Here is a 20035-nt window from a genome sequence, read left to right as displayed (position 1 = left end):
TTATATTAAATCTGGAAAGGTTTGGATCTTGACTCAAGATTATTGACTGTTTCATAGTGCAAATATTTTTAAGAAGGGAAGGGACATACTCAGTCAACAAATCTGTTGACTAGATTTGTTACGTTAGAAACAATTATGAACTTGGGAACAGGGAACTGAAGGAAGTTTTATGAGCTGAGTCTAGAGAGGAAGGAGAATGAAAAGTGTATAACCAGAATACTAGAAAAAAATAACTTTGTAAGGGGTAGGGGCTGGGAGTGTAAACAAATCACAGCAGTTATGTATAAAATGAAAAATATGAAAAATCCAAATATTAAAAAAAGTAATAAATAAGTTCAGAACAAATATATAAAGAATTTATGTAATTATTTAACATGATATTTTAATGAATGGGACATTACATAATTCAATATTTCTTTCTGGAAATGGAATTACAGATGAGTTTTTTTCCTTTACGTATCTTTATTTTCCAATTTTTCTATGTTGCACATATATTACTTGGACAAATGGTGGAAAGGGAAGGAGTTTTTTTTCTTCTTTTTAACTTGGCAGTATTATTTAAATACTTTTTTTTTCTTTTTGAGACAGTGTCTCACTCTCACTCAGGCTGGAGTGCAGTGGTGTGATCTTGGCTCACTGCAACCTCCGCCTGCTGGGTTCAAGCGATTCTCCTGCCTCAGCCTCCCACATAGCTGGGATTACAAGAGTGTGCCACCATGCCTGGCTAAGTTTTGTATTTTTAGTAGAGATAGGGTTTCACCATTTTGGTCAGGCTGGTCTTGAACTCCTGACCTCAAGTGATCGGCCTGCCTTGGCATTCCAAAGTGCTGGGATTACAGGTGTGAGCCACAGTGCCCAGCCTAAATACTTTTTTTTTTTTAGATCTTACCATAAATTTCCTGGCTCCTTACTATTTAGTGAACAAGTTCTAGAGAAATGATTAGCTCTACCAAGGCTAGCATAAAAATGTTTAAGTCAAAGACTTTTCTTCTGTCATTCATTTACTCACCATTATCTGTATCTGGATTTAGTTCTGTTTTTTAAAAATGGGCTAATACATTATGCTATAGTAAAGGGTTAAGGTTTATAATGTTTGCCTTGAAGTAAATACTCAGTAAATGTGCCTTTGTTTCATCATTGTTTCACATATTTAATAAAATAAACTGAATTAGAAGCTAAATGAATTATAACTGTGACAACTAAAAATAAGTATATTATTTTCCTTTATTGTTTTCAGCTACTTAGTGAACATTACCAATGGTCTTTCATTACCTTGGATTAATTTATAGATAGGTATTAATACCAATAATAGTAATTACAGGCTATCATTTTTTTGCACACATCTTAAATCCTGAAACAAGCTTGAGTTTCTTCTCCGTTCTTCAGACATCAGCAGAAAGAGGTTCCTTCTTAATGGAAAATCTAATTCACCTTATCCTAGAGTTAAAAAAAAAAGTGAAAAAATAAGTGTTTTACTTCGGGAAGATGCTCTTTAATGTCACCCATTTTAATCTAAATTTGACTTAATGTTCCCATTTGGTTGAGCAGAATGTAAGAGCCACACCCATGTCATCCCAGTAACCAGAAAAGCCACTACTCAGTCTTCCAAACCCTCACGACTGAAGCATAGTTTCCAGACAAGCAGCATCAGCATCACCTGGGAGCTGGATGGAAATGCAGAATCTCAGACCCCACCCCAGACCTATGGTATCAGAGTCTGAATTTTATTGAGATACCATGTGATTTGTAGGCACATTCAAGCTTAGCACCAGATTAGACAATGCTTTTTTTTTTTTTCTTTTTTGGCTTGTTTTGTGGCACAGAATAAGAAGGAAACGATAAAAGGTTTTTTGTCATCAACCATTACCATTTGTTTGTTTGTTTGTTTGAAACACAGTCTTGCTCTGTCACCCAGGCTGGAGTGAAGTGGCACAATCTTGGGTCACTGCAACCCCTGCCTCCCAGGTTCAAGCGATTCTCGTTCTTCAGCCTCCTGAGTAGCTGGAACTAGAAGCGTGCGTCATGCCGCCTGCTAATTTTTGTATTTTTAGTAGGGACGGGGTTTTGCCATGTTGACCAGGCTGGTCTTGAACTCCTGGCCTCAAGTGATCTGCCTGCTTCGGCCTCCCAGAGTGCTGGGATTGATAAAAGTAAATGAATAAAACCTCTTAGTGTGATGAAAGCAGTAGATGCTTCACAGTCTCTAATGGAAACATGCTTTAGAACTACAGTTGGATGATCATAATTCTAAATTTAGACTTTAAATGATGTGTATTATATGTTGGAAGAGTCCCAACTACCATGATCACATTGTTCATGGGAAAGAGAGAAGAAAAGCACAAGTGAATTGTTTAAATTGACAGTGGGATTTGACTGAAGCATCTAACTGAAGCATATTTTATGGGAGAAGTTCCTGGAAAACTCATTGTAAGCCACAGAAGACCTCTCTTTGAAAGTGTTAGTTCCAAGATGTATTTAAAATATATGCAACGTTTCAAGATTCACACACTGAAGAGAGTAGGTTGCATTGCTTTTCCCTCTATTGTTTGCATTTGGTTTAGTGGTCTCAAGTAAAGAAAACTATATACTTTAGAGGGAGCAGGGGATGTATGTGAGTTAGCAGCAAGAAGATTCTAAATATATAGGGGCATTTAACATATACTTACTGGTTTATTCATTCATTGGTCATTCTCATGACTAATAGCAATTGAGCACCTACTGTGCCAGGCACTGTGCTAAGTGCCAGATACACAGTGGTGAGTAAAACACAGTCCCTGCCTTCATGGAGCTTGTGATAGTGTATTAATTACTACTGACAATTTTTGAAAATTATCTGTGGATTTTGTTCATCTATGATATTTCTGTGCCTAGCATCTTCCTTTTTTCATTGATAATGAGAAAGGTTTAATTCTTGGTTACCAGTCTGACATATAGATTGATGAATTGTGATTGTACAGCAGATAGTAGGAGCTCATATGATATGACAAAAATGCAGCTGGCAACCTAAAGAGATGAAGCTAAGCTATGTGTCAGTAACAGTTACATATTGTAACATGACCACTGTAAGGGCTTGGCACCAGCTGGAAATAAATGGAGGGCCGAGGGCTACTAGGAATGTAGTGTGGATGAGTAAAAATAAGCGGGAGCCATGAAATGTCTCTTAAATTGTATGGATGAAAGGAATGCAATTATGGTCAAAATGAAACATGCATTTTTTATCATATGTCCCCAATCGGTAAATTGGATAATTTAATGGACTTGTATGTCTTTAACTAAGGAAATTTGTTATTCAATCAGTCTCATAATATGCACGCAGAAAACCATTCATCTTTAAAACAAATTACTTAGTGAGTTTTCTTGGAATGATGGAATTACCTACGATAAGTGGAACCTAAGAAATTGAGTGGAAAGTTGAGAAAAATAGCTTCCAATAGGCAAGTGGCCCAGACTTTGGTTGAATCAACCATTACTTCAGGACACTAATACCTTTGTGGATTATGAAGGTAGCTGCCTCCCAGATTCCTAAAACCCTGTGTTTCCATATCCCTGGCATGTGTACCTATTTAACTGCAACACTACAACTGTTGCTTGTTGCACAGTGACTAGATTCTCTGCCATGATGGGCCATAGTCTTGGAACTGAGGGCATAGTCTTGGAAGCCAGATGGACATGGGTTTGTAGTTCTGGCTCCACTACCTGCTAGACATGGGATTGTAGGTAGTAAAGTGTCTCTATGCCTCAGTTTTCTTACCCAGAAAATGGAGATTATCATCCTCAACTCATATGATCATGTGGATTACATAACTATATAAAACACTTGCTGCCATGCCTGGCACATGATAAATGGTGGCTACTACTACTTTATTATCATTAAACCGAAGTCTTCCTAACTGGTTCCTGTTTGCTACATGAATCCCCTTTAGTAACAAGTTTTGTGTTTGTTTTTTTAACCTCTTGTTTCAGTTTCTTAGTGGCTGTATTTTTTCCCTTACTGAGTCCGTATCCCAGAGGCTGCATCCTTGGCCTCCTGGGGGGGACCCTACTCCTATGTGACACTTTTATTGAGCTCTCATCTCACTTCAGGTTCAATAGACATCCTAGCTCGTGGGCTCAGAGATGCGGTAGTGTCTAGTGGTTGAAAGCATGGACTTTGGAGACAGGCTGCTTTGGTTCAAATCCCAGAATTTCTACTCTTCTACTTGCTAGCTGAGTGACCCGGGGTAAATTATTTCGCCTCCCTGTGCCTGAGTTTCTGCCCACCTTGGTCTCCTAAAGTACTGGGATTACAGGTGTGAGCCACTGCTCCCAGCCTATTATTGTATATATTAAGAATCTAGAATAAGCAATGCTATATAGCATTGCTATTATGATTCATATCTTGGTTGAGTACCCAAGCTTGAATTTTATCTACTTCTCCCTTTTTACCCAGGGTAATCTCCCAATTGTAGGTCTATTTTGAGGACTTATGTACCCAGCTGCATGTCCCTAGATTATCTGGACACTGTGCTTCCATATGAAGACCTCTGTCTTCCCCACGTCCTGCTACAAATGTTCCTGGCAGACACTGGCTATGACAGTGAGGAATGAGTAATATTTTGTTCCAAAGTTTATGTCTGCTAAGGAACAACAGTATCCTGGGCCCAGTCTGGTGGCCTCATTTCTGGAATAGGGTGAAACTAAGAGAGCCAAGCAAAGTGGCTGCCATGTTCTTCCTTCATTCCCTCATTTTCCTTTCCTCATTTCCACTGGGAAACAAAGATCCTCTATCTAGAAGAAAAGACAGTGCAGGATTCCTTTTCACAGAGGCTGACTCTGTGCTAGAAAGTCTTGTGTAGATAGAAAGTAAAGAAAAAAGTCATGAGTGTAACTCAGAGGATGTACTTCTGTTGTATCCATGGGGGTAAATTGGTTAGATGAACTGTTATGGTTTGAGTTCCATAATGATATAATACGGCCAAACTAAAAGCAACCCAAGAGAAACAAGTCAAAGGAAGGTTGAATTTTGATTGAGATCTTTAAACAGAGCATATATACCACTGGTTTGTAAACTGTAAAGTCCCTCAGGAGCTTCAGTGGAAGTCAAGGGCATCAGGGTCTTACTTCTGAGTCCTCCGTGCCTGGAGTAGTACTTGGCTTGTGGCAATAAACTGTTTCTGCTCGGCAGTCCTGGCTTCAAGCCTCCCACAGGCAGATTCCTTTTAATGCTCCAAATCCCTTCCAGGGCCACTGTCAATATTTTTTAAAGCAAGAAAATAATTATTAGCATATTCTCTTTTTAGCACAGTGTTTTTAAAGTATTTAATTGGTGATTTTTTTATTTATTTGGGTGGGGGTTTATTTGGTTTGACTAATCAAACCACTCAAATCTTTATCATATGTTTAATCTTTTATTCCGTTTCATTTATTCAACTATTCTCTATGCAATTAGACCTCTACAGTGCTCTTAGATAATTTAACTTGCCCCTAAATAAATAGACGAATAGAAACATACATAACAAAACAGAGAAGGATCAGGAATAAATAACAGTTAATAAATAGAATTCATTTAGTCAACTTTATCTGATTCTGATTTAATTCCTACAGTAAGAGAAAATATTTCCAAAGATAATAGGACCAAAAATCACTACATTAATTCATCCAATAGTTAATTCATCCAGTAGATCCAAGAATCCTCTAAAAGCCACAAACTAGATGCTGTTTAATCTCCCCTTGAAAAAGAGCAACAATAAACTCACTGGATCCTACATTTTAAAAATTATTACAAAATACCTGGAAAGTGATGTTTTCCCATTGATAATTATAGCTCTTGGGTCCTGATACCTTTCAATAAGGTTTAGCAAAGATTTGCACTTGGTTATCCTCCATATCCTAAAATCACCTGGTTAGGTTTTGAGACTCAGCAAACAAGCATCTGGTGAATGTCTACTGTCTAGTAAGTTGGTGAATTTGGGTGAGTTGCCATAAGTTGTTTTTCCCATTTCTAACGCTGCAAATATTAATGCCAAATATTCTCCACAGATCCAAGGCTGCCCACTAGCATCCTCACTGATATTTGATCCCTCTCTAAAGGATTCCATAGCAAGTAATTACTAGCAGCATAGTCTCTGAGTTCAGAGGAGATCTGGGTTTTGATCTTAGTTCTACCATATATCAGTTACATGATTTTGACCAAGTTATTTAACCCACTATGTCTTAATTTCCTCATTTTTGAAATAGGGATAATAATATCTACTTGAAGGATTATTGTAGGATTTAGATGAGATGGCTGTAAAATGCTTGGTACTCAATAAATGATAGCTATTTTTGTACAGGGAGAATGATTTTACTATCCAAGCATGGACTAAGATTCCGTGACTGGAGGTACAGTCATTGAGCTGACTTGCCAAGCTGAATGTCAATACTTGCCTCTCCTTTCCCACTCCTGAGTGGAGTAGCTGAAGCTATCTGTCAAGATTAGTTTCTCTCTTCTTCAAAGACCTTCAAGGAAGATTGCACAATCTCCTTCTGTTTAAGACCTTACAAAGTTTAAGCTGTTCCTTCTATCTAACCTAAATCTTCCCCTGCCATTCAAGCCAGTTTCCTCTTCTATCCTGTTCAGAGATAGAAAAGGGCTTCTCCCCAGCCTCTGGATAATAAACTCTCAAATTTAGGAGCCTATGACATTTATTCAACACCCCCAGCGCATGATACCCTGTAGGAGACCAGGGAAATAGATTTGAACTTGTGGTTGACACTTTGTGAAGATCCAGTACGTGGAAAGCAGTATAAAATCAGGAAGCAGAACCGTGCAGACAAATCACATCAAATTAAATGGAAGAGTTGTACTAAATGAAGCGTGCTCTTTCAGATGCAATCACAAGAATGTCATAGAGAAAAACACCTGAAATATAAATGCAGATGCCCAGAAATGCATTAGAAACTCTCAAAGCAAAATATGATTATGCATAAATAGTTACTATATTCAGCGATAATGGTTGCGGGAAAAAAAAATAGCCCTCCATACATGTGAAGTGATGTTTGGGTGAAGAAGTTACAGAAGGTGATATATTTGACTGGATAAAAGGGGGTCTAGAAAAAAGCGTGGATGCTCTCTGAGGCAGCTGCTTCTTTTAAGAGAAACTTAACTCCCTCAGTTGAGGGCATGTGCATTCCAGAAGGAGGAAGGCAGACAAAGCGGGCACGGAGCCAGAAAGACTTCAAGTGTCGACTCCTCTCAACTGAAAAAGAAAAGGGCAGCAGGCACAAGGGGAGAAGCTAGAAGAAAAGAATCAAATCTGTTCTTGAGGCTCAGAATCTTCTAGAGATTCCTCTTCTCTCTTCCCTTCTCATACCTCCAACACCTTCTACTCAGAAACCTTTACACGTGTATTTTTTATACTGAATTTTAAAATGACTAAACCATGCCTTTATGCCCATAATTTTAGCCAGTAGGACCTGCCTGGTCTTATAGGGAAGGTAAGCTCACACCTTAAAAATATTTTAGTTCCTTTCAGCTCTGTTTGGATTGTAAATAATGAACATTGGAGCTTGAAAAGCCAGTTTAGAGCCATATTGTCTGTACTTCTCTTGTGCAAGCAAGGTCAGAGTTTGACTAGAGAAAGAAAAATATAAGTAATTTTAATTTATGTCTGGTGATTCCTAGGCTCTATAATTGTCTTGACATGCCTTTGGTGTCTAGTAAATTCCTCCTATATTGTAGGTACAGAAAACATTTTAATTGAATGAAATAATGAAATATATCCACATTTGCTTGGCAACATTTTGCACTTTCTAAGCTTGTACTTAAGTAGTAAATAAACTGGATTCAAAATTAAGTTTCCATGTATTAATGCACATGTAGACACTCATTAATGTATCTGGCAATACACTTCCGAAATTCATTGGAAAAGGAAGTGTTGTGTAAGGGGAAAATTAATAAGTTTAGTAATCAATTTTTTCATGACTACTATAACCTCTGTAGGTTTTAGCCAGAAAAATACAAAAGCCCTTGCAACTTGAAAACATTAAATTAATACATCACTTTATTTCTGCAAAGTCCTTTATAGAATAGAAATGCAGAAATAGTTTTAAAATAAACAATACAATAAATGCACTAGTTCCATAATGAATGTCTCATAAGCCTACATTTTTCTTTTCTTTCTTTTTTTTTTCCTTTTTTCTTGAGACGGAGTCTTGCTCCGTCGTCCAAGCTGAAGTGCAGTGGTGAGATCTCGGCTCACTGCAACATTCGCCTCCTGGGTTCAAGCAATTCTCCTGCCTCAGCCTCAAGAGTAGCTGGGACTACAGGTGCACACTACCACACCTGGCTAATTTTTGTATTTTTAATAGAGACGAGGTTTCACCATGTTGCCTGGGCTGCTTTTGAATTCCTGACCTCATGTGATTGGCCCGCCTTGTCCTCCCAAAGTGTTGGGATTACAGGCATGAGCTACTGAGCTCAGCCAATTCTATATTTTTCTTTTTGAAAACTTGTAAAGAAAGGAAAATCTTCAGGAAATCACTGAGAATACATGAATGATGGACATTAGCTAAATTCTTCCTTATCCAGAAAGTTCTATAAGTTGCCCAAATTCCATTTTATCTGATTAAAAGATCTGATGAGAAAACTACACTCCTTTTTTTTTTTTTTTTCAGGATGAGGTTAACCTTTTCAAGTAGACACAAGTTCTTTGCCCTTATCCGATAGGAATGTGGAAAGCCTCTGAAACCTGTTTTTACCTCAAATTTGAACCTGGAGGCTAAACTGAAACTGAACCTACAGAAAACTAGCAACATTTCTTTTTTTTTAACTGAATAGAACACTATTTGCTACTAAATCAATTTCAAATCTCTGCTTTTCTCCGAAGGCATAATCTTATGTTTTAGAGATAGAAGAACCCAATGGCTAAGAGCAACAACATCAGCTTCTGACAAACCTGCATCCAGGTATCAGTGTGACATTGGACAAGTCACTGCATCCCCCTGCGCCTCAGCTTCAAGTTCTTCAAAATGTGAATTAAAAGAGCATATATCTCACTGGGTTATTGCAAGAATTAAAAGAGATTATTTGCAAAAAATTTATCACGTGCAGAAGAAACTCTGCAAATGATAACCATTATTACTATTATTATCACCATAATTCCCAACATCAACATCATCATATAAAAAGACATCCCTATCTCTCAACCCAGCATCCAGTGCTTCTAACTCAGCCCATGTATCAACACATTAGGAGCCTACAAGGAATCAAAAGTCCACAGAAGGGAGGACAAGAGGCCTGTCAGCCCATTATTTCTATTGTCACTGATGGCATTCCCTAGACCCAAGTATAGAGTGCAAAGTAACAACCACGTGAGACACCTTGTCCATTTCAGTGTCTTCACAGCCCTTATTAACTGTAGTCACAATATGACCACAAGAACAAGTAGGACAGTTCATTCAGATAAGAGCCCCAGTCTGAACAACTCTTTCTCCTGAGTCCCGCTAGCTATGCAACCAACAGTATCCCAAAAGAAATATAATGTTCATTCTATTCAACATCCATAAAACTCAACTTCTGAATCTTTTGATTTTTTACCAATTTCATTCAGCCAAAGGAGAGGAGAAAAGCACAGAAATGACCCCACAGCTTCTGGGTACTTCCATAATTGTCACTGTCAACTCATTCAAAAATAAAATGTGCTATAATTTAAGTTGTTTACCTCCAGGACAGATCGCCCTCTTAATAGACTCTTCAATAAGTTCGTCTATGCTTTGCTACATAGCCCAGTATTGCAGTATTTTATCTATGGTTAAGGAAAATCCAATCTGGACTCTTACTGAAATCTCACCTTCAATAATCAATTACTTTGTTGTGACAGTATGTGGAGTTGATTGTCTTAAAATTCAAACAAACCCAGCTCATGTTGGGCATGAGTCATAACTCACGGGACATCCAGGAAAAGAAGTTTAGCCTGCAGAAACACATTTCAGAGGCATCCTAGAGAGGCTGTAAGGAAAAGTATGAGAAAATCCCATAGGAAAGCTAATGGAACAAGATTACAAGACTGTGGGAAACACTCCGATAAACATCAAGATTCGGAGAATGTAGTGAATAAAAAGAGTGCTTAACAGAGGATGAGAAAGAAGTAGAGGGGGAACCAGGACAGTTAAGTATCATGGAATTTCAGAAAGGAACAAGGTTGAAGGAGAGAGCCATCGACTATGTCAGATGTTGCAGAAAGCTCTAGCCACCTAGAGGCAGAACAGTATCCACTGCATTTAGCCATAACGTGTCACCAGAGACACCACAGTGAGTAGAAAGTCAATGGGATTGGGGGTCAGATCTGAATTTGGATCTGGTTCTGCTACTTAATGCATAACCTTGGGCAAGTTAAAAACCTCTCAGAATCTGTTTACGCAGATAAACAGATTCTGCGTAATCTGTTAGGGATAGGGATCAGAATATCAGTATCATATAGCTTTGTGAGAATTTGGGGTAAGCAAAATTAAGCCCCTATCCTCAGATAGCTTGTGTTCTAGTGGGAGAGATAGCCAATAAAGAAGTATGTAAAGAAATACGGATCCTCCTCGACTTACGATGGAGTTACATCCTGAAAAACCTATCATAAGTTGAAAAAAAATTCCAAGTAGTAAATGCATTTCATACACCTAACCTGCCAAACATCACAGCTTGGCCTAGCCTACCTTAAACATCTGATGTAGTTGCTCAGAACACTTACATTAGAATGGCTAACTAGAAGCTGTGGCTCATGGCCACTGCCCAGCATTGCAAAGGAGAATCATAAGGCATATCGCTAGCCCAGGAAAAGAGCAACATTCAAAATTTGAAGTAGGGTTCCTACTGACATGTATCACTTTCACACCATCACATTGAAAAATCATAAGTTGAACCACGATAAGTTGGGGACTGTCTGCATAAAATTTCAGGTAGCAATAGAAAACAGGAGAAAGAAGAAAGCAGTATAGGGATTAGAAGGTGACCTGGAGGACAATTTCTATTTTGACCTGGTGGAGCGGAAAGGCCTCTCTGAGAAGATGGCATATTCAATTGAAGCCTGAATGAAGAGAGAGGAAGATATCTGAATGTCTGGGTGACCTTTAAATGTCCTGAGGGGTGAAAATGGATTTGGCACGTTCCAGAATGTCAAGAAAGCCTGTGTGATTAAAGTGGAGTGGGAAAGTATAAGAGATGAGATCAGAGAGGTGAGCTGGCCATAGGAGCATGAAATCTAGTCTCAGAATAATAAAAAGCCATCAGAGCTTTAAGTATGGAGGTGACATGTAACGATTTATGTTTGTAAAAGATCCCTCTGGTTTCAGTTTAGAGAATTAACAGTAGCAGGGGCAGTAGCAGAGGCTGTTATAGGATGCTATTGCCAGGCCTGCAAAAAGGTGACAGGGGCTTGGCAACGGTGCTGGTGGGGGATTTAGGATATATACTGAATTCAACAGGATTGGCTGATAGACTGGATATGGAGTTTGAGGACTTGACTTCTAGGTGTTTGGTGGTACCATCTCATGATATGGGAAAGACCTATGGGTTTTTTAAAAGCCTGGAAATAGAGAATAAGACTTCGGTTCTGGACATCTTAAGGTTGAGAGGCCTATTCGACATCCAAGTGGAGAATCAAGTAGGTTTTAGGATTTAAGGGGAAAAGTATAGGGTAGAAATAAAAAATGCTGGAGTCATTAGCCCAATAGGGCTAGATCTCCCACGGTGTGAGGATAGGTAGAGAAAAGAGCCTGTGACTGAGCCTCTAAATTATACAGGCTAGGAGGAAGGAGGGCCAGCAAAGAAGATGGAGAAAGAATAGCTAAAGAGGTAGGAGCAAAACCAGGAAATTGGAGCATTGTGACCTACAGGCCAAGCTAAGGAAGTGTTTTTAGAGGGAAGGAGGAAGCAACTACATCAGATGTTACAGAGAGGTTGAGTTTGTTGGAGGGATCATTGGATTTGACCTTCAAAAGGAAGGCCATTTGCAATCTTGGAAAGAACAGTTTCCCTGGACTCACGGGAACAAATGCCTAATTAGAATAGGTGAAGTAGCAAAGGAGAAGTAAAGGGGAGGAGAAAATGGTTAACATGTACTTTAAAAATAGCAGCTATAGGAACCACACAATTCTCTAAAAGTTTTATACAGAATTCTGCATGTATGTGACAAGCTGTGTCTTCCAGGAAAAGAAACCATGGCTGTCATCAGATATATAAAGGAGGGGTCACTGCAAACTGAATTAGAAGCAAAGGTCCAGTGGCTGGCCTCTAGGCTCTGAGGCTGAGCTGGAAGAGTGTGGCACCCTCTCTAGATGCTAATTCCCTGTTCTGGCCAATGGTATGTGGCTTCTAGCCATGATATATATTTTAAAAAGAGCAGGATTTCCCGTAAGTAGATCATTTTAAAACCCAAATTTATAGAATCTATTCTCAGCATTGAAAGATTTTTCTAGGCTAAAATAGTACCTCTGTGCGACCTCTAGTGGATGTTATTTTAAAAAGCAGCCCAGACAGTCTTCATTTTATATAAAGGATATTTGAAAAGATTGCTTAGGAAAATGAATTTTTATAAACCAAATGATACATCCCATTCACTCAGACTGTCTCACAATCTAATGTATCCAATAAGAATAATACAACATACAGCTAGTGTATAAACTAGCTTTTATGTAGATTTTTAAAACAATGAAGATAAATCCAGAATATAACAGTATAGACTTAGAAAAAAATGTTAAACATCAGGAAAATAGTACATGTAGGCTGGGCTTCCCAGCTGAAATGCAGTAGGTTATTCTGCATCCATTCATTAAGTTAAAAATAGAGTTTAAAACTTTACTTGAAGATATTATGGGAGCAAATTTCACCATTTTATTGGTCTCTCCTTTTATAAGAATGGGTCATACAAGAAGACCCAAAGGAGTTTCTATGTCTGCTTTAGAAATGTAAAGTGGGGCCAGCCGTGGCGGCTCATGCCTGTAATCCCAGCACATTGGGAGGCCGAGGCGGGCAGATCACGAGGGCAGGAGTTCAAGACCAACCTGATCAACATGGTGAAACCCCATCTCCACTAAAAATACAAAAATTACCTGGGCCATGGTGGTGTGTGCCTGTAATCCCAGCTACTCAGGAGGCTGAGGCAGAAGAATCGCTTGAACCCAGGAGGCAGAGGCTGCAGTGAGCAGAGATCGTGTCACTGCACTCCAGCCTGGGTGACAGAGCGAGACTCCATCCAAAAAAAAAAAAAAAAAAAAGTGAAGTGGGCACAACATACATCATGTAATCTGAAATGATGGACTTCTGGGCCTGCAGCCTCTCTCTTAGGAATCCTTAGTGAATTTAGACCTCACTTGCAGGTTGACCAACAATTCTCCACAAATGAAGGAGTCTATGTAATAGTTTTGTTATTTCTTCTAGCAACTGCTGATACCCAAGAGTGTCACAATAAAAATCTGATGTTTTGGAGAGCATGAAATATGCATCTAATAATCGTTGAGAAGGAACCATGAAAATGAAGGGCACCAGCAGTTTCAAACTAACATCTGGGATTCTGGGGCTCCTAGAGCATCTCTTTCACACATGAACCATCAATAAGAGCTATCAATGCTCAGATCCTCTATGGGATGAAATCCTTGGATGATCTGACCATGTAAATGACTTAGGTTCTGCTGAGTCAGTGATTTGCAAAGTCGGGTACTGGACCAGCAGCATCAATATCACCTGGGAACTTCGTAGAAATCCAAATTCTTGGGCTCCACTGCAGACGTACTGTGCCAGATATGCTAGGGGTGGGGCTCAGCAATCTGCTTTTAACAAGCTCCCAGGTAATTCTGATGTAAATCTAAAGTTTGGAAACCACTGTTACTTGTCATACCTATATTGATAAAGATTAAAGATATTATTGTGTTTTTCAGGCAGTTGGAAAAAATTGTACATGTCATTAAATAGAAATAACTCCACCAAGAAAGTGGGACAGCAAAGTACATATTGATATCTAGCTCTTTTTTTTTTTTTTCCTGATATGGAGTCTCGCTCTGTCACCCAGGCTGGAGTACAGTGGCACCATCTTGGCTTACTGCAAGCTCCGCCTTCCAGTTCACGCCATTCTCCTGCCTCAGCCTCCCGAGTAGCTGGGACAAAAAAAATGCCCGGCTAATTTTTTGTGTTTTTAGTTGAGACGGGTTTTCACCGTGTTAGCCAGGATGGTCTCAATCTCCTGACCTCGTGATCCATCCACCTTGGCCTCTCAAAGTGCTGGGATTACAGGTGTGAGCCACCGTGCCCAGCCCATTTTTTTTTTCTAGATATGAAGGTTTATTTGGACATAAGCAAATTAATTATAAACTAGTTCAAGAACTTTCCAAAAACTTATTTTTATTTCAATAGTATGGTTTTATAATAAAATACTGTTATCGAGTAGGCAATTTCATATTCATTTCACAAACATACTTCATTTGTCACTGAGATTACCTGCAACTGGATTTTTAATGTGGCATTCATCTCTCTTAATATAAAGTTCTTCTTCCAGTACTTCCTTAATTCTCTTATGTGGCTCACAATATAAAAATTTCTTCCCTATAAAGGCATTAACAAAATCAATTACTTAGTATAAATTCTGCCCAATCTTCTAGCCATTATATCTACATGATAACAATTTTTTTAAAAGAAGACATGTTATTCCATACAAATATCAGACAATTTGCCCTGAAGGCTCTATCTTGGAAAGATCTCTTCCATGGAAACTTTAGTTTAGGTTCTTTTGGGACTTCACGTTTTCATGTAATTCCTGAACTTGCAGGGTAAGTTTCAGGTACCTCTTTTAGGTGTTATGAAGAAATAGATAAAGTTTTCTCATTAGCTTCAAGAAAACTTGCACTCATTTATTCAATGAACTCTTATTAAAGACCTACTCTGTGACAGGCATTTGGCTAGGGGCTGAAGACAGAGCAATGAATAAGACAGATGTGTGTATAGAGCTTGCAATCCAGGTACAGAAGAGAGAACAAAATCTCAGCATTTTAAAATCGTCATTTTAAAAGATTGAAACTGAATTGTAGTAGTGAATCACTTATGGAGATAGTACTTTTCCCTGGCCTTTAAATCTGGACCTATAGGACATGACTACTACAGTCAAGGACTGAATTGTTTGTTAGAAACACTGTAGCTACATTTCTTCTGCTCAGCCCAGATGTCAGAACTCCAGAGAAACAAAAGAGCTCTGTGCTATTGGGCCTACCCATATCCCCAGTCTCTCCTGTCAGCCTCTCTCTCTTGCTCTCTGAGCTCCAGCCACATGGCCCTTCTGTTCATTCCTACCTTTGCACATGCTGTTTTTGCTACCTGAGCTGCCTTTCTCCTGGTTTTGCCTATGTAACTTCTACTCAAATTTTAGGTCTTGGCTTAAACATTAGTTTTTTAGGAAAACTTTCCCTTACTCCACAATCTGGAAATGACTTTTTATCATGGCACCCTCCTTTATTCTTTCATTTTACTTATTGCAATTTGGATACAGCTTCATTTTTTATACACAATTATTTGTGTAGCTATTCATTTAATATATATCTTCTTTACCAGATCACAAACCCCATGAGGGCAGGGATGTTGTCTCTTCAGTTCATCAGAGTCTTAGAACAGAGCTTGGCATAATAATAAATGCTCAACAAATGTGTGTTCAGTTAGAACTAAGCACTAATAAATTGGAGCTCTAACTAAAGACTGTGTGCGTTTCTGTCAATGCAGTTATACAGTCACTGTGAATGTCAGTGAACCGATAGTTCTAATCTCAGTACCCAAAAGCTCAATTCAAGGAACCAATGAAAACCTAAACAACCAAATACTTTAGTTGTTTATGACTTGATTTTAAACTCACATATATATGGGCAGGTATCTCATCTTTTCCAGACTAATCAATAAACAACACAAGTGAGTCAATTTGACGGGGATGCAGACTGGCACAAATGGGGCAAGAGACCTGCTGCTTCCGGCAGTGATCCCAGGTCACTCCTGGTCATGAAGACCCAGACACACCCTCAGACATGAAAAAGTTAGAATTACATACTTTCAGGGTCTCATTCTTGTATCCCCAAAGTTGGAAGTCATATGAATAAAATATGGGATCAGCATTACTGAAGCCTAACTTTGGTTTAATCTGTTAAATCATGATCTTCAGGCAGAAAAAGGGTTCACAAACTTGGCTAGGAAGAAAACTAAGCCTATAACAGAACAACAGAAAGGAAAAGACCAACTGCTCTCAGTTCAGGTCTCCTGAAAAATTTCAGCCCTGGTGCTAGGAAAATGTACAGAAGAAATCACTAAAGGTGATTTGAAGAATTGTGGTAATTGGGAGAGTACTAAGGAGCTAGTACGGGCAAATATCTCCTGCTCAGAAGAAGAAAGGAAAGGAGGGGAGAGGAGGGAGAACTTTCAGGCAGAAAAAGTTTTCACAAACTTGGCTAGGAAGGAAAGGAGAGGAGAGGAAAGGAAAAAGGGAAGGAAAGGAGAAAGGACAAAAGAAAGGAAAGGGGAAAGGAAAGAGGAAAGGAAAAAGGAAAGAAAAGGAGAAAGGGAAAGGAAAGGAAGGGAAAGCAAATTAAAAAAAGAAAGAAGGAAGGGAAAGAGAGAGAGAAAGAAAATTCTACAAACTCTACCATAGCAGTTTGATGTTGATCTTTACCAGTATTTTGAGTGGATTGGTCGATAGATGTCTTGTGTGTATAGATGATGAGAAGCTGTGATCACTGAGAAGGATGACTAAGAACAGTATTATTCCAGAATTTCTTTTGACACAATATTATTCCAGGTTTTTGGGGGTTTTTTTGTTGTTGTTTTTTGTTTTTTTGCTGAGAGCTAATAACAATTGCATCTTATATATATTATTATTTCTCTTTCTCACAATGACCTATGGGCAAGTATAATTATTCCTGTTTTATAGTTGAGAAAGTAGCTTCCTTAAGTCATAAAACTAAAATCATGAAAATGAGAAGCCACACCTACCTGAGTCTCCCAAGCTCCTAGGGTTATTAAAAATTATGTATAGTTTATTACAACCCATAGTTATAGATCCACCGCACTCTACTAATAATTTGTTCATACCTAGAATATAGGTTTCAGTGATATGATACACTGGAGATTGTTGGAAGAAGTGGCCAGCCAGCCAGGTTAGAGCACTACAAGTGATCTTAAAGGTGACATTGGCCAGGCACGGTGGCTCACACCTGTAATCCCAACATTTTGGGAGGCTAAGGTGGGCAGATTACTTGAGGTCAGGAGTCCAAGACCAGCCTGACCAACATGGTGAAACCCCATCTCTACTAAAAATACAAAAATTAGCCAGGCATGATGGTGTGTGCCTGTGGTCCCAGCAACCTGGAAGGCTGAGGCCAAAGAATTGCTTGAACTCGGGAAAGGGAAGTTGCGATGAGCCGAGATCGCGCCACTGTACTCCAGCCTGGGCAACAGAGTGAGACTCGGTCTAAAAAAAAAAAAAAAAAAAAAAAAAAAAGGCAAAAATAAAATAAATAAAAAATAAAGGTGACATTAAGTCTATGAAAGATTTGGTTGGTGCTCAAAGAGCTGCCTTAATATAATTCAAGGATGTTTACATGGCAAACAACCCCACTTCGTGTTTGAGAGCAGGCCTGTGATTAGGGAATAGAAACTGTAAAGAAACTGAAGACTTTTCCAATAATTACAGACATTTGAAACATTGACTGCGTACTTTGTGCTTGTGTGAACAGCCTGTCTCTACTTAGGGTGAGGCCCTAAAAGGAGGTTCTGAGGGAGGCTGAGGCAGGAACTCTTTCATTTTCCCACCCCAACTTTGTGAGCTTGTGAAAGTTTGGACACCTGCCTTAAGTCATTAGTTCTTTTCCTGAAACTTGTGCAATGCTTGGCATGTAGTAAAGACTCAATATATGTTAAACTGATGAGTGAATGTTAATCCCACCTGTTACTCCTAGAGCCACAGGACTAAAGAAACTTAGATACTAGCATCTTTAATGGAGAAGTTTCCTGATAGAATCTGAAGTAGGAGGCCGGGTGCGGTGGCTCATGCCTGTAATCCCAGCACTTTGGGAGGCTGAGGTGAGTGGATCACTTGAGGCCAGGAGTTGAAGACCAGCCTGACCAACATGGCGATACCCTGTCTCTACTAAAAATGCGAAAACATTAGCCGGGCATGGTGGTGTGTGCCTGTAATCTCAGCTACTCAGGAGGTTGACGCATGAGAATTGCTTGAACCCAGGTTGAGTTGCAGTGAGCCCAGATCATGCCACTGCATTCCAGCCTGGCAACAGAGCTGTCTAAAAATAATAATAATCATAATAATTTTAAGTAGGAGCAAAGAAACTCCATTACCCAAGTATACTGAATTTATGTGCTCTAAGCAAGGCCTCTGCATGCTGCTGATAATAACAAAAGGTATGACATTTCATAGTCATACTGGAGCTGATGCCCAGGGAAGAGGCCCCTTTCACCAGGAGGCAGTAGTTCTGTAACTTTTTAATGAGGTCTCTGGGGAGGACAGTGTGTGGTCCACCAAGCACAAGTACAGAGGTGCTTCAGCCCAACCCTCCCTCCTGGGGCCCCCCAGCGCAGAGGAATCTTGGAGAACCCCCGTCTGCTCTCCAGAGATGCAATCAAGGAGGTGCTGCAGGAGGGCTGGAAACTACTCTGTTCCTCTGGCTTATTATTCTAACCATCATTCCTTAGCACCTACTGGAGACCTGGGGGTGCAAGAGGCTGTGAAATATCTGTTAATCCATGAAACAGTATGGGTGAATAACGACCTGGCTAGGACTCAAATTACAACCACTTCCATTATGGCTGTTGGCCAGAACTGTCTTTACCTATTTGAATATTGTGTGTTTGGCAGGGCAGAGAGCAAAGAACAGTGCGTTAAAATGTGGCCCATAATTATGAGATTCTAAAAGGATTGGGTAATTGTAGACTGAGAGTCCAAGAGATGGAAGTTAAAAGTGATTTTAGTATTTCGCCTGCACTGACTGGCTGTGGCAAGTCTCTTTCCTCTGGTCTAGATCTCAGTTTCCTCATCTGTAAAATGAAATAACTGGCAAAATGAGCTGCGTGTTTCTAAGGGTGTGTACGCATACATACATACACACACATATACATATACAAATGTGTGTATAAAATGGTATACATATAAATGTGTGTGTGTGTTAATTCCTTTCAGAATAACGCCACTACAGATTAAATTGGAGCTGATGCCCAGACCCTGAATTCAGGCAGGCTATCGGGAAGGAGGGCTTGGAAAGATGAACCTATGCTTTCTGCCACAGTGTCATCATCTCTGGCTCTGCCAAAAGCAGCAGCTCCATCTCCCCTGCCCCAAACCTTCTCAGCCAGTCCCACTGCGGTTTCCCCCAATTGCCCTGTCACTCGTTCTCCACGCCCCTCCTCCCCGTAGCGTCCGCGGCGGGAGCTGAACTCACACTGCTGGCCGTGCTCTAGGGGGCCGCGGCCGGGCTCCCCGCGCGCCCCACACCCCAGCCCTGCTGGCGGCGGAGGCTGCTCCTCTTCGCGACCCGCCTCGGGCGCCACCACTGCGGTCACCACCACCGCCTCTTCGCCTGTCATGCCGCAGCGGTCTTCTGAGAGCCCCGGGCACGGTTTCCTTCTCAGCTCAGTCGCAGGCAGCCCAGCATGCGAGGCGTCTCGGGTTGCCATAGTGACTGCCGATTCTCCCCGCCCCCAGCCGGCTTTCCGAGGCCCTAGGTAACCCGCGTGCCAAAGAAGGTGCTGAAGTTATGAGGCTGGGGTTATTATTATCATTGACCAAAGCAAAGGACTTTCCATTAATTTCTCGTTAATTTCTTGTTAATTTCTCACACGAGCTTGGCAAGAGAGGCTTTACTACTCCCAGAGAATCCAACATTCAGAAAAAGCTAAGGAAACTGCATGAGGCCTCATAGCTAGGAAGCGGCACCGTTGGAATGTGGACTCAGAAGTCTGGTCCCAAGCCGACAGAATAGATCACTGCCCAGAACAGAAAAGTTAGAAGTGGAACCGGTGTGCAGGTGAGTGCAAGGCACCGTCGCTGGTTAC

The 20035-nt window shown here is 40.0% G+C and overlaps 1 protein-coding gene across 2 annotated transcripts; it reads right to left on the bottom strand.

The window, feature by feature from the left end:
* Positions 1 to 1206: 1206 nt before the first annotated feature.
* C9H11orf97 (chromosome 9 C11orf97 homolog) lies at positions 1207 to 19748 on the bottom strand. Of its 2 annotated transcripts, none has more exons than XM_054438564.2 (4): positions 19423 to 19748; positions 14441 to 14545; positions 5035 to 5226; positions 1207 to 1437 (listed from the first exon to the last, which is right to left on the bottom strand). In XM_054438564.2, exons 1-4 carry the CDS (start codon positions 19655 to 19657, stop codon positions 1433 to 1435), a joined length of 537 nt encoding a protein of 178 aa, XP_054294539.2. In that variant the 5' UTR covers positions 19658 to 19748; the 3' UTR covers positions 1207 to 1432. The 2 variants fall into 2 exon arrangements, with proteins under 2 accessions (XP_054294539.2, XP_054294540.2); XM_054438565.2 differs by having other exon boundaries at positions 5101 to 5226.
* Positions 19749 to 20035: the final 287 nt, after the last annotated feature.

The sequence above is a fragment of the Pongo pygmaeus genome, chromosome 9, assembly GCF_028885625.2.
Source record: "Pongo pygmaeus isolate AG05252 chromosome 9, NHGRI_mPonPyg2-v2.0_pri, whole genome shotgun sequence".
Taxonomy (NCBI): domain Eukaryota; kingdom Metazoa; phylum Chordata; class Mammalia; order Primates; family Hominidae; genus Pongo; species Pongo pygmaeus.
This window is presented reverse-complemented; position numbering and strand designations above follow the sequence as displayed.

Excerpts from the sequence above, each read along its gene's own strand:
- C9H11orf97 (XM_054438564.2), bottom strand. The coding sequence starts at position 19,657 with ATGGCAACCCGAGACGCCTCGCATGCTGGGCTGCCTGCGACTGAGCTG. Across the intron at positions 14,546-19,422 it reads CCTAGAGCACGGCCAGCAGT|GGAAGAAATTTTTATATTGT; the intron begins GTGAGTTCAGCT and ends ATGCCTTTATAG. Across the intron at positions 5,227-14,440 it reads CATTAAAAATCCAGTTGCAG|TGGCCCTGGAAGGGATTTGG; the intron begins GTAATCTCAGTG and ends AAATATTGACAG.